This window comes from Balaenoptera musculus, chromosome 14, assembly GCF_009873245.2.
Source record: "Balaenoptera musculus isolate JJ_BM4_2016_0621 chromosome 14, mBalMus1.pri.v3, whole genome shotgun sequence".
Classification (NCBI taxonomy): Eukaryota; Metazoa; Chordata; class Mammalia; order Artiodactyla; family Balaenopteridae; genus Balaenoptera; species Balaenoptera musculus.
Window position 1 is genome coordinate 8,087,455 of NC_045798.1, and position 14,474 is coordinate 8,101,928.

The 14,474-nt window shown below is 52.2% G+C and overlaps 1 protein-coding gene across 1 annotated transcript; it reads left to right on the forward strand.

The window, feature by feature from the left end:
* Positions 1 to 1,833: 1,833 nt before the first annotated feature.
* Positions 1,834 to 11,527, forward strand: HPD (4-hydroxyphenylpyruvate dioxygenase). Its single transcript, XM_036823708.1, has 14 exons — positions 1,834 to 1,965; positions 2,084 to 2,110; positions 2,650 to 2,712; positions 3,052 to 3,156; positions 3,789 to 3,831; positions 4,023 to 4,105; positions 5,078 to 5,167; positions 6,107 to 6,210; positions 6,605 to 6,682; positions 7,219 to 7,381; positions 7,516 to 7,587; positions 9,227 to 9,349; positions 10,963 to 11,079; positions 11,154 to 11,527. The coding sequence occupies exons 1-14, from the start codon at positions 1,963 to 1,965 to the stop codon at positions 11,262 to 11,264; spliced, it is 1,182 nt and encodes a 393-aa protein (XP_036679603.1). The 5' UTR covers positions 1,834 to 1,962; the 3' UTR covers positions 11,265 to 11,527.
* Positions 11,528 to 14,474: the final 2,947 nt, after the last annotated feature.

Here is a 14,474-nt window from a genome sequence, read left to right on the forward strand (position 1 = left end):
GCAGAAGATCTAGACATTCTTCCAAAGAAGACATACGTACAGATGGCAAACAGGTACATGTAAAGATGCAGAACATCACTAATCGTCAGGAAAATGCAAATCAAAACCCCAATAAGCTATCACCTCACACCTGTTAGAATGGCTATCATCAAAAAGACAAGACATAAGCATTGGCAAGGATGTGGAGAAAAGGAAACCCTTGTGCACTGCTGGTGGGAATGTAAATTGGGGCAGCCACTATGGAAAACAATACGGAGATTCCTCAAAAAATTAAAAGTAGAACTATGATCCAGCAATTCTACTTCTGGTTATATATCAAGGAAACAAAAACACTGACTCGAAAAGATATCTGCATCCCCATGTTCACTGCAGCATTATTTACAACAGCCAAGATATAGAAGCAACCTAAGCGCCCATCAATGGCTGAATGGATAAAGAAAATGTGGTGTGTATATATATACACAGTGGAATTTTTTTTTAATATTTATTTATTTATTTAGGCTGCGCCAGGTCTTAGGTGCGGCACGCAGGATCTTTAGTTGCAGCACCTGGGATCTTTAGTTGTGGCATGCGGGCTTCTTAGCTGCAGTATATGGACTCAGTTGTGGCATGCATGTGGCATCTAGTTCCCCGACCAGGGATCGAACCCGTGACCCCTGCAGTGGAAGCGCAGAGTCTTAACCAGTGGACTGCCAGGGAAGTCCTATAAACTTTTTTTTTTAGTTTAAATAAATTGAAAAAAAAACACTATGAATTATTTATAATTAGGACAAAATAAATATTACTCTCAAAAGACAACAACAACAAAAACGGCTAATGCAGGACATTTGGGGAGCCAAAACGCAAGAGGGTGGGGTGGGGTTGGCACAGTCCCTGGCTGAGACTGCCAGCATCAGGGTCTGGGAAGAGTTTCCAGGCAATGAGGATAGTTGATGAAGTCAGTTCCCCAGGAAGATGTCTCAGCAACAGAGTTTCTGGGGACTGACGTGGAGCTAGAGGCAGGGGGCTGTCCTGGAGCTCTCGGGTAAACGCCACAGCTGGCCAGCAGTCACCACTCCATCTTCCAGGAAAGTGAGCCTTGAGGATTCGGGTATGGGGGATGCTGGGGCGGAACCCAGGCCTTCCTCCTCCCAGGGCCGTAAGCTCCCCCTTCCCACCACTCTGGGCCAGGGGTAGGGCCACAACCTCTTTCCCAACACCCAGGCTGTGGCAATGCCAAGGCCCCCCTATTCTCCATCAGCCCCCCCAACCAAAGCCCCAAAGAAACATAACTAATCATAACCAGCATTAACAGAGATCTTACTGTGTGCCAGATTCTATTCCAAAAACTTAGTTTATCTCATTTAATGCCCTGCCACACTACTATTGCTCCCATTTTACAGATGGGAGACTGAGGCTTAGAGGAGTTCGGTAACTTTCCCCAGTCACATAGTATGTAGAGCTCCAGGACTCAAACCCCCATACCCATGCCTCTAACCACTATCGAATACAACCTTTTTACCTAAATATAAACCATACACTTGCTATGAAAACAAGTGGCTGGCTTCAAGACCAGTCCCTAATCCCCCTCAAATTCTCCCTGAATAAGAATTCTGGAGCCACCTCTGCACCTAAGCTGGCCTTGGCTTCTCAGCTTTGGATTCTGGAGGGCAAAGATCGCAGTCGCAGCCCAGGGTCCTGGAAAGAACGCGCCCTTGGCTTCTGGCCCCGGCTCTGCCCCCATCTGGCTGGTGGCCTTGGGCGAGTCACTCCCCCTTTGTAGGCCTGACAGCATCACCCTGTCCAATGAGGCCGTGGCTGGATCAGAGGCTTCCAGGCCTAGGAGCTTCCAGGATCAGCTCCCACCCCCAGGAAGGCCAGGAGGCCAGGGGCGGGACTTGCTGGGTGTTAAATATTTCTGTCCAGCACTCTGCTGGCCTCTCATCCCAGTCTTGCCAGCAGGAAGTGTGACCAAGATCAGTCATGGTAAGAGCCTGCCTGGAGCCATGGCAGCTTTTGCCAACGGCACGGATCTGCAGTGAGATTTCCAGAAGCACCTTGTGTCCAAGTTTCCATGTCTTACTGTCCTTTTCTTTCTCCTTAGACAACTTACAGCAACAAAGGACAGAAGGTAAGCAGGAGGGGAAATGTTGGGTCAGGGCCCCGGGAGACTGGAATGTTAGCAAAGAGCAGAAGAGGAATAATAGCTACAATGGTTATGTGACATTCTGGATGCACACTCAAGTTCATCTCTGCCCTCCCCCGCCACGTCTAGACTGAGCTGGACTCAACCTTGCCCTCCTAAGAAAAACTTTTACCTCTTCTTAAATTCCTGCCAATCTCTTAATCCTGTCTGGAAGTTCTTTCTAAGGTCTAACTTAAATCTGTGTCGCTGTAGCATAAGGCTGTTTCCCCCTGTGAAACTTGGGCAGGCCTCCTGGGGGAGAGGGGGGCTCACCAATCCTGAGACCGCAGGAGCTCAATTTCTACATGAGAAACCTCTTTCGAGGCTTGGCAAGCCTTCAGGGCAGCGGGGTGGGGTGGGTTGGCTTCTCCTCAGTTCTGGGATTGAGGGTGGGACAAGGGAGGTGGCTAGGGGACACCTCTCCACTTGCACTTTTCTAGACCCGCTTCTAGGGACTCAGCCTTGCCCCTTCTCTTCTTCTGTAGCCTGAGAGAGGCCAATTCCTCCACTTTCACTCCGTGACCTTCTGGGTTGGCAACGCGAAGCAGGTAAAAGCTGGGCAAGGTGTTGGGAGTGGATAGAGGGCAGGCAAGGGGGCCTCCAGGACAAGGGCAGGTCTCCAGCTGGGTCTGTGATTGGGCCCTGGGAGGGGAGGATCAGGGCCAATGCTGGGAGAGTCCCAGGACGGACAGTCACTCTTTGGATCCTAATTACACAATCAGGGCCGCGGACCCCAGTGGGAAACTTACCTGAGATCAGCGTGGGCCAGGGAGCAGGCTTTCTTCCCAGGAGGATCTCGGCACCTGGGGCAACAGGGCAGATAGGCTGGGGGGACTGGGGGCTGGCCCCTCGACCCTCACGGGCCCGTCTGCAACTCTGTGATTCAGGCTGCGTCGTACTACTGCAGCAAGATGGGCTTTGAACCCCTAGCCTACAAGGGCCTGGAGACGGGTTCCCGGGAGATGGTCAGCCACGTGATCAAGCAAGGGAAGGTGAGTCTACACCCAGGACCCCACCCATCCAGGAGGGCCATCTCTCTCCCTGCTGGTCTCTGAGCTCCGTGACAGCTCTGGCACCTCTGGGTGCAGGAGGCCAGGAAGCCCTTCCTCCAGGTGGCCCAGTGCTCTTCCAGGCTGCCCGGTGTGGTTAGCGGAGCGTGCACTGAGGTCAGCCCCTGCTGGGCCCTCCACTGGCACCTTTGTACGACACGCAACAGGGACCTTCTTGGTTTGGTCTACTTCTCGGCCTGCCCCAACGCTGGTCTCACAGATGTTCGGGAACAGTTGGCAAAGGCCTCAGACGTCAGACCTGGAAACCTGAGCAGTGCCCTGGTCCGTGGGTCCCTGGGGCTCTCCCCACCGGGAGGCTTGACTGGCAGCTCATCCCAAGGCCCCAGGAGGGTCTGGCACGGGAGAAGCCCCCATCCCTCAGGACCAGAGGGGAAGCTAAGGCTGAGAAAGGACAGGAACCCAGGGTCAACAGTCCTGCCTGGCTGGGAAGAGAGGTCTTGTCCTAATGTCCCACCAGGGGTATCCCGCTGGTGGGCAGGGAACGGGGCTGGAGGTGCACCTCCAGAAGCTCGCCTGAGCCACCAGCCACGCCTCCCTTCTCCTCTACGTCTTAGATTGTGTTCATCTTCTCCTCTGCCCTCAACCCCTGGAACAAAGGTGAGGGGGCCCCAGAGGGTTCGGGGTGCCAGGGAGTGGAGACGTGGTATTGTGGGTGGGGTTAGGGACACAGGGGTGGATCAGGGTTCAGGGAGGGGGCCTCAGCCTAGAAGGAGATGAAGCCCAGAAGGCTGAGAGTACAGGGGAGGGGCCTCGACTCCAGCGCCACCCGCCTCCCCTGCCGGCCACAGAGATGGGCGATCACCTGGTGAAACACGGCGATGGAGTGAAGGACATTGCCTTCGAGGTGGAGGATTGTGACTACATCGTGCAGGTGAGGCCGCACCTGGGCTGGCGCGGAGACGAAGCAGTGAGGCTCGGCCTGCCCTCTGTCTGCGACAGGGACCCCCATCAGTCAGGGCTGGAGGACACTGCCACGCTGGAGTGATGCGCCCAGATGTGGGCTGACACACACCTGAGTTCCAGTGACACTCTGCCCCTTAGTAGCCATGCAACCTCTGTCTGAGCCTCAGTTTCTGCATCTGTAAAATGGGGATAACCACCTACCTCACTGAGTTGTTACAAAGAGGAAACGAGATCACAATTATCATTTCTTGAGCATGACTGTACCAAACGCCGTATTCAAGAGGCAGTTTAGATGTTCAGAGAGTAGATTCCAGAGGCAGACTGCTGGGTCTCAATCTTATTAGCTGTGTGACTTCAGGTGAGTGACTTAAATTCTCTGTGCCTCAATGTCCTCATCTATAAAATAGAGACAATAATAGTGCCTTTCATGTAATGTTGCTGTGCAGATTAAAGAGGCTAGTACTTACAACAGTGCCTGACATGTGATAAGCATAGACATGCAGTAATAAGGTTTTGCTAAATATCAGGTACATGATTCATGCATGTAAGGCACTTGGCAGAGGGTGTGACACATAGTAGGTGCTCAATAAATGTCAGCTTGTATTTGTCTTATCCAACCACCCTTTTTACAGATGAAGAAACTGAGGACTAGAGAGGGGGAAGGGCCACAGAGTGAGTTAGCACAGGACAGGCAGGACAGACCCCCACCCCCACCTGGTTTGTCTTCCATAGCCCCAGCTCTGGGCCTGGACCTCAGTTTCCCTATCTGCCAAATGGGCATGAGCCATGGGTGTCAAGGGCAACAGCTAAAGTTCACTGGAGTTCCTGCCTGGGGCTGGAAAAACTGGAGGAGGCTGCGGCAGGACCACGCAGAGGGGATCCAGCAGGGGCAGCCAAAGGGTCCAGCACTGACCACCTCCCCACCCCATCTCCTCTGCAGAAAGCCCGGGAACGAGGTGCCAAGATCGTGCGGGAACCCTGGGTAGAGCAAGATAAGTTTGGGAAGGTGAAGTTTGCCGTGCTGCAGACGGTGAGTTAACCTCAGTGCCCCACCCCTCCTGCTGTCAGCACCCACTTAGATGCCAGGACCCCCCTCCCCAACCCCCAACTCCATTACACCATCCCACACTTGTGCCTCAAAGTGCAGACATTCTCCCTGGACCCTGATTTCCTGTATTCTTGGCTGGTGTGCAGAGGCTGAGGAGGGCTAACAGTCATGCCTCTGGGCTTCCCATCCTCCCCAGTGAGGGCTGATAGCATGGGGATGCAAGGAAGGAGATGGGTGGGTCTGGGGAAGGAGGTGGGAGGGAAGCCCCGCCCCATTCAAGCTGTGTGACTTTGGGCAAATCACCTCACCTCTCTGCGACTCCGTTTAAATGAGCAAGTTACCACCTGCGTGGTCCACCTGTGTGATCTGCCACACGCTAATTAACCGTTCTGTGCCTGTTTCTTCAGCTATAACTCCTCCCACGGTCATTTAAAGGATCAAATGAGATGATTCGTGTATAGCACTTAGAACAACAGCGCTTGGCATATCACAGACACGCAGCAAAGATTACCAAGTCTGTTTAGCACCTGATACAATCATAGGTCCTTCCTCCTCAAGATTTAATACAACTTAAAGATTGTTAGAATGATTGAAAAGGCCCTTCCATATAATTAGATCCAACACCCTCATCATTCTTCATTCAGGCAACACATTTTAATTGAGCACCTACTATATGCCAGGACAGCATCATGAGCAAAACGGCATCCCCGCCTCCACAGAGCTTCTGGTCCTGTGGGGCAGACAGACTGTCAAATTCCCAAATGTCAGACTGCAATTCATTTTGGAAAGGGGAAGTGACTTGCCCAAAATCACACTTGGAGTTAGGGCCGGGTCTGGGTTGGAACCCAGGGCTGTGTTGGCACCATGAAATGCAGCCTGGCCTCAGCAGGGATGGGAGCTCAGGCTGTTCGCCACCCACAGTATGGGGATACTACACACACCCTGGTGGAGAAGATGAACTACACCGGCTGGTTCCTGCCTGGATTCGAGGCCCCAGCATTCGTCGACCCCCTACTTTCCAAGCTGTGAGTGCCCCTTGGGGCAAGGGTGGGGTGCCCTCTCTTCCATGCAGAGGGGACAGAGCATCTTGGTCCCTGCTGGGGAGCCCCTGAATATCCCCCAGGATGGCTTGAAGAGGCAGCATAGAGGCCAAGAGCCTAGGGTCTGGAACCCAACTGCCTTGGTTCAAATCCCAGCTCTGTCACTTACCAGCTATTTAACCTTGGCAAGTTATTTTTCTAAGCCTCAGTTTCTTCGTCTGTAAAATGGGGCTAGTAATAGTGCATGAGTTGATGCAAATAAAGTGTCTATAGTAAGTGCTATGGAATAATGAGCAGTTACTGTTATTGAGGGGCCGGGGGAAGGAAGAGATTTAGGGAGTAGCCTTCTCCTCACCCCCTAACTGCCTCCCTCTCCCAGGCCCAACTGCAGTCTCAAGATAATTGATCACATTGTGGGAAACCAGCCTGATCAAGAGATGGTGTCTGCCTCAGAATGGTGAGTCCCTGGCCCAAGCCCTTCCCACATGTGTGACAGGCCCACTCCCAGGTCTTGTCGGGAAATAGAGCACGAGGTGGGGGGAGGTTAGTCTGAGGTCACTGATTCATCTGTTCCCTGTAAAACTGTCACCATGGAGACCAGAGGATTTAAGGCCCAAAGTGACCCACCGGTCCTCCCTCTGAGGAACCTTGGGGAATCAGCACAGGGGGTGTTCACAGTCCAGGGAGGCTTGGAGGAAGGCTGTCACTACCCAAAGAGCACGTGTGTGCAAATTAGAAGCAAGTACCCGTTCTCAAAAGCACCTCCATCTGTTGGAGTGGTGCCATGTACATGGATCTTGTTATCAGATGCTTTACTTCCACCCAAAGGAAAATTGTCATAATAAAGGTACAGATCTATGATGTGCGTGATGTGAAAGGCGGTACCCTTTTTGGAGCCTGCTCAGGGAACAAATTCTGGAAGGTGGAGTAGGGGCGGGGGCAGGTCCCAGGCCAACATCAGAGCTATTGTGCCCTTCCGGCCAACCCCCACAGGTACCTGAAGAACCTGCAGTTCCACCGTTTCTGGTCCGTGGATGACACGCAGGTGCACACGGAGTACAGCTCTCTGCGGTCCATCGTGGTGGCCAATTACGAGGAGTCCATCAAAATGCCCATTAACGAGCCAGCGCCAGGCAGGAAGAAGTCCCAGATCCAGGTGGGGCCTCCCTCGGGCCCCAGGAACCTTGGCTGGGGAAGAAGGAAGCAGGGAAGAGGTTTGAGGGCTCTCGCAGGGGCAGGGGTGTGGGTGACGGGGCCACTGACAATGGTTTCCTTGCTTCCCTCCCACAGGAATATGTGGACTATAATGGGGGCGCTGGGGTCCAGCACATCGCTCTCAAGACTGAAGACATCATCACAGCGGTTAGAAGCCCGTTCCTGGTCCTAATTCACCTCCCATTCAGCTCCTGAGCCAAACTCTGCAAAACGGAGTCAGAGTCTGGGGATGCGGGTGACGAGTGGCAGTCCTGGGTCCCCTTCGTCAGCCCAGACGGCTGACAGGGCTCCCTTACTGGCTCGTGCATGTGCAGGAATATTCCCACCCTAGAGAGTCTGGTCTCGCTGCTACAGAAGTAGCAAGTGCCAGAGTAACAAGAAGCCTGGGCTCTAGACCTGGTTCTGCCAGTAACTTACTGTGAGTCTTTAGGGGATTCAACCCCCTCTCTGGGCTTCAGGTGCATCAACTTGAAAATGAGGATATTAAGCTACAAGATCCACTAGGTCCTTTCATCCAAATTAAATGTCCTGAGTCTATGGCTCCAGCCCTTGGGGAGGCTGGGTCCCACCTGTTCTTAATGTGGCAGTATGACCAAGTGGACAAGAGCCTGACCTGTCCCATTCAGTCCCGGCCCAACCAAGAATTCACCATGACCATGGCAACTTCATTCATTCATTCATTCATTCATTCACACAATAGATGTTTATTGAGCACCTACTACGTGCCAGGCACTGTTTCAGGTACTTGGGATACATTAGCCAACAAGACAATAGTTTCCACCCTTATGGAGGCACAAAATAAAATTAGTAAAATAGCTCTGTTAGATGGCAGTGAGTGCTCTAGAGGAAAATAAACCAGGGCCATGGGCGAGGGAGGGTGAAGGACTTTTTTTTAATTTCAAGTTTTTCTTTTTCTTTTCTTTTTTTTAAAATTTACTTAATTTATTTATTTTGGCTGTGCCAGGTCTTAGTTGCGGCACACGGGATCTTTGTTGTGGCACGCGGGCTTCTTAGTTGCGGCACATGGGATCTAGTTCCCTGACCAGGGATCGAACCCAGGCCCCTGCACTGGGAGGGCAGAGTCTTACCCACTGGACCACCAGGGAAGTCCCAGGACTTTGTATATTTAAATTAGGCGGTCACCAAAGTCCTGGCGCTAAGAAGGAGACATTTAAGAATGCAGAAGACAGAGAGGAAGCAGTGGAAATCTGGGGAAAGCGCCCCAGGAAGAAGGGACAGCCAGGGTAGAGGAAGGTTAAAGGAACAGCTGGAACAGAATGAACAAGGAAGAGAAGGGTAGGAGATGCGGTCAGAAGGTAGGAGTGGGGGCAGATGGTGAGGACTTTGAATTTGACTCTGAGACACCACCGTTGGGTAAGCAGAGGAGTGACATGATTTGACTTGTATTTTAATAAAATCCCTCTGGCTCCTATGTTGAGAATAGATATCAATACTTAATTTCTCAATGCCTCAGTTTTCCCAGCTATGAAATGGGGAGAATAATCATCCAAATGTCTCAAAAGATTACTGCATCGACATAATCAGACAGTACATAGAAAGTGCTCGAGAGAGGCACGTAGTGAGGTCCCATGAATGTTAGTGATTGCTGTTCTTCCATCGGGACCCACAAGGCCCAGAGGAGGAAGGGGATGAGGTCACACTGCATCCTGGCAGTTTGGGGAAGCTGCAGTAGGGACCCTGCCTCCTCCCGGCCCAGCACTTCCCCCTGGCTGGGAGTGTTGAGCATGGAGAGAGAAGGACTGACCTTGACCCTGCTCTGAGACAGATTCACCACTTGAGAGAGAGAGGCATGGAGTTTTTGGCTGTTCCGTCCACATACTACAAACAACTGCGGGAGAAGCTCAAAACGGCCAAGATCCGGGTGAAGGAGAATATTGATGTTCTGGAGGTAAGGCCTAGAACAGGATCCTCGGTCAGTCGAGGAGAACAAGCCCTGAGTTCCATCTTGCCTCACAAATGTTGTCTCAACCTTGCATCAGGCACTGGGATGCAGCCGGGAAAGCAGACCAGGTTCCTGCCGTCATGGAACTTGCATTCTAGTGAGAAGACAGATGACAAATAAATAACACAAACACCATCAGAGAGAGAGAGAAAGAGAGAGACAGAGAGAGAGAGAGAGAGAGTTGGTGCTGTGCAGAAACTTAAAACAGGCTATGACAGAGAGTGATCTGGGGCTGCTACATAGGAGGCAGTCAGGGAAGGCCCCTCTGAGGAGGTGACATTTCAGTGAAATCGAGATGATGAAAGGGAGTTGGCTGTGTGAAGACCTAGAGAAAGAGCAGTCCTGGCAGCGGGAACAGCAAGTGCAAAGGTCCTGAGGCAAGAGCAAGCTCTGAGTATCTGAGAAACAGACAGAGGGCCAGAGTGAATGAAAGGAAGTGTTTGAGGAGTGGCCCAGGTCAAAGAGGTAGGCAGGAGCCAATTCCTCTGGTAGGCTATTTAGGAGTTCGGATTTTGTTCTTCTGTGGCCAGAAACCATTGGAGGTTTTTCTGGTTTTGTTTTTGACAGCTTTATTGATATTTAAGGCACATAACATACATCATTTTTTAAAATACACAATTCAGTGGCTTTTGGCTCTTCACTATATTATGCAGCCATCATTGAAATCAATTTTGGAACATTTCCATCACTCTAAAAGGAGACCTCAAACCTCTTAGCCACCACCTCCCAATCTCCCCATTCCACCTCCTCACCCTCAGCCCTAGGCAACCACTGGTCTTCTGTCTCTACAGAGCTGCTTTTTCTGAACATGTCATATAAATGGAATCATATAATCTTTTGTGACTGGTTTCTTTCACTCAGCATCACGTTTTCAAGGTTCATCCATATTGTAGCACGCGTTAGTACTTTGTTCCTTTTTATAGCTGAATAATATTCCATTGGATGAATAGACCACATTTTGCTTACCCACTCATCAGATGATGGACATTTGTTTCCACTTTTTGGCTATCATGAATAATGCTATGATCATCTGGGTAACAAGTATGTGTGTGGACATACGTTTTAATTCTCTTGGGTAGATACCTAGGAGTTAAATTGCTGGGTCGGTCATATGGTAACTCTTTTACTTTTTTGAGGAACTGCCAGACTGTTTTCCACAGCGGCTGCATCGTTTTACCTTCCCACCAGCCACATATGAGGGTTCTGGTTTCCACTGGAGAGTTTTAAACAGGGGAGTGAGATGATCTGATTTTTGAAAGATCCCTGAATGTGGGGAAGATGGTCTGTAAGGAGGCAAGAGCAGAAGCAGGGAGAGCTGTGTGGGTGCTACTTGGGTGGTCCAGGCCGGCCTTGGGTGGCTAACACAGGGGCTGAGGCGGGGAGGTGGTAATAGGACAATTGGGGGATCTATTTGGAGGTGTCTGGAACTGCTGCAGAAAAGGGTCTTTTCTTGGCTTTGGGGGTGCAGGAGCCCCCACGGCCTTTCTAGATATCCCACCATTCCAGGCTAGAGGGGCCAGCCAGCCTCCCGCTTACCCAGTCCCCTGTCTCCCACGTAGGAGCTGAAAATCCTGGTAGACTACGACGAGAAAGGCTACCTCCTGCAGATTTTCACGAAGCCCATGCAGGACCGGCCCACGCTCTTCCTGGAAGTCATTCAGCGCTACAACCACCAGGTACCACTAAGGACCGCCTGTCCCCAGCGGTTGGCTTTCTGGGCCCGCAGCTCACCTCCTTTCTCCCGCTCCAGGGTTTTGGAGCCGGCAACTTCAACTCACTGTTCAAGGCCTTCGAGGAGGAGCAGGACCTGCGGGGCAACCTCACTGACATGGAGACCAACGGGCTTGCGCCCGGAATGTAGGCCGCTCTGGGCACACCTGACCCACCGAGGCCCCACCCACCTGCCGGCGCACGGTGGGCCACGCCCCCTCGTCCTGGAACACGCCCACTCCACAGGCCCTGAACAGCGAGCCCTCCTTACTGGCCGCTCCCTTTAGACCCCGCCCACCAGCCGGCTCCGGGACCTCCCCGCCCCCCACAAGACTCCGCCTACCTCCTAACTCGCTCCGTCGGTGGGGCTGTTCAGTCTCCCGCCCTCCGGAATAAAGCGGACTGGGGTCCAAGGCGGTGTCCACGTGTTTGTGCCGGGCTGGAGCAGTGAGGTTCTTTGGCCGCCAGGGGGAGCTCAGGGCGGCAGCACTGTAGGAGACATCCGCGTTAGGGGTTGAGAGGCTGCGGGAGCCGAGGAGGCGCCGGGGGCAAGCGCTGGGCTGAGTAGGACCGCGCAGGTCGCGGGGAGTTCTGGAACCAAGAGGTGCAGAGGGCCTACACGCTAAAGGGAAAGACAGACAATAGCGTTTTGTAGAGTGGTAAATGCTATTAAGAAAATAAAGCAGGTGATGAGCTTGTGTACAGGTGAAGGTGGGAGGAAGGACTAATGTCGATCGAGGGAAGGCCCCTCTGGGAGGTGACATTTGGGAGCCAGCCATGGGAAAATATGGGGAAAGAGCATCCCAGGAAGAGGGTACAGCAAGGGTAAAGGCCCTAAGGTGGGACAAAGCTTGGCAGCATCCTGTCCAATGGCGTTATGATCTCCAAGGATGAGCTGTACCCAACTTTGCTGCCCTGAACCCAAACTTCTGGACTTAGGAGAGTGTTAGCCCAGGGACTATGGGGCATCATCCTCGCTCAGCACCCACGGCACATGGTTCCTGGTGTGAGAGCTGGTAGAAGGGATCTGCGCCCCTCAGCTTCTGCCCTCTTCCCACAGCACGACAGACACCAGTGCCTACTCCCTCACACCCCCCATGCAGCTCTACTCCCCCCAACCCTGCTCCAGGCGTGGACTCCACTTGAAGAGAGGCTAGTTCATACTCGTGTGAATGGCCCTTGCAAAAAAGAATGACACAGTTGGGAAAGGAGCTACTGGTCTTAAAACACTTAGAAGGAAAATTTTCTTCAAAACCGGAGAAGAGGAGGTGGGGGCAAATAGGATCTCTTCTGCTTCTGATTTTTTCTTTCTTTGCTTTTCTTTTTTTTTTTTTTTCGGCTGCACCACACAGCTTGTGCGATCTTAGTTCCCTGATCAGGGATAGAACCCCGGCCCTGGGCAGTGAGAGCGTGGAGCCCTAACCACCGGAGGGCCAGGGAATTCCCTACTTCTGATTCTTGACAGCCCTCCCTGGGGAGGAGTCAACTCAGAACTAGGAGCAGGTGGATCTCAGTGTAAGAAAAAAAATCGGAGTTGGTATAATGGAGGAATTGGGAGGAATTTTTCCACCCCCCTCAGGTTATAGAAATCAGGGCTTCTAGAATCATGAATTCAGAAATGAAAAGAACAGCAGTGAGAAACCAGAGGAACAACGGCAGGTCCCAGGCCAGTGCTGCTGGTCAAGGATACCCTCCCTCTATTTTCCCATGGTTCATGCAAAGAAGGGAAATTCTGTAACACATGGGGTTGCAAACTGGTGGCTCACGGGCCAGATCTGGCTCACAGATGTATTTTATTTCGTCTGCCTGGTTTTAACAAACTCGATTCAACCTTTCCGAAGGTCAGGATATTTCACATACAAACTCTACGGTTCTGGTTCCACCTGGGACAACCAGGCAGTTCTGGCCTTGCCTTCCTGTGCAGTGACAACCAGCTGGCGCAGGGCGGTAGGTGCCTCTTCAGATGGGGCATGGGCAGAGCCGACCCTCATTAGCTGAGCACAGACTAGGGAGCCCCACTACCTCGTCAGCCGCTTGCTAGCTGTGTGTGGTCTTGGGTAAGCTACTTGATCTCTCAGTGCCTCGGTTTCCCTTGTCTGTTAAATAGGGATAATACCTCCTAGCGCTGTTTTTTGTTTGTTGTTTTTTGTTTGTTTTGTTTGTTTGTTTGTGGCTGAGCGGCATGCAGGATCTTAGTTCCCTGATCAGGTATCAAACCCCGGGCTCCCTGCAGTGGAAGCACGGGGTCTTAACCACTGGACCGCCAGGGAAGTCCTACACTACGGTGAGTTTGATATCAAAGATGTTTAAAACTGTTGCTGGCACAGCATCAGCGCTATGTGTTTGCTCTTGTTATTTCTGGAGAGGGGCCTGGATGAGGGGCTCTCGCCCAAGTCTACCTGGCACCTGCCCCTCACCAGCACAGCCCCATCTGCTCTGTGCACGCAGACGTCTTGAGTTGAGGCTTCGCTTTGGCCCCCACAGCAGAAGCAGTGAAGAGAGGACTTTCCCTGTGGGACTGAGGGACAGAGGGAGAGGTGGATGCATTTGAATACCGTAGAAGGAGAACCATCAGCCTTGGTAGCTGAGGGAAAGGAGAAGCCCAGGATTTCCAGCCTTTGAGCTTAGGTAACCAGCGGCAGCAGTGGTGGGTGGAGGCGTGGAATAGAAATGCCATTGATCAAGGTGGAAAATACGGCAGCAGGTTGGAGAGGAAACCTGAAGGAAACTCAGATTTGCATGTGTGTTTCTTTTGTGACCCTTGGGCTGGACGCCCTGGGTTGTCCCTGTGCTGCCCTGCAAGGCCCTGCAGCATCTGCCTCCCCCACTCCCCCACCAGGTCTACCTCTCAGAGCTCATTTCCTTTACTCACCCTTCCCCGTCACTCGGCTACAGCTACACAGGCCTCCTTGCTGGTCCTCAAATACACCAGGCAGTCTTCTGCCACAGGACCTTTGCACTCACTGTTCCTTCTGCCTGGAATACCTTTCCCCCAGGTCTCCACAGGCTAACTCCCTATCTCCTTTGACCTGGGTCTCCACAGGGCTGACTCCCTTTTCTCCTTTGAGTTTTCTACACGTCAGGTAAGTGGGCTTCCCTGACCACCCTGTTTAAAATTTCGCCTCTCTCCCACTGACACCCCCTTCTCATAGCTATTTTTCTCCTTATCATAGCATTTATTCTTCATGTTTGCCTGACTCACCCACAAGGACACAATCACCTTGAAGACAGGAAGCGTGTTTTCTCCACTCCTGTAGCCCCAGTGCCTAGAGGAGTACCTGGCACATAGTAGGTGCTCAATAAATATTGGTTGAATGAATAAGCGAATGGCCAGCAGCTGCCCCTACCTTCTCTTTTCTGG

What these genes read in the sequence shown, in the direction of transcription:
- HPD (XM_036823708.1), top strand. An exon ending in ATGGTGTCTGCCTCAGAATG is followed by an intron (nt 6,683 to 7,218) that starts GTGAGTCCCTGG and finishes CAACCCCCACAG; the next exon opens with GTACCTGAAGAACCTGCAGT. An exon ending in CTGAAGACATCATCACAGCG is followed by an intron (nt 7,588 to 9,226) that starts GTTAGAAGCCCG and finishes GCTCTGAGACAG; the next exon opens with ATTCACCACTTGAGAGAGAG.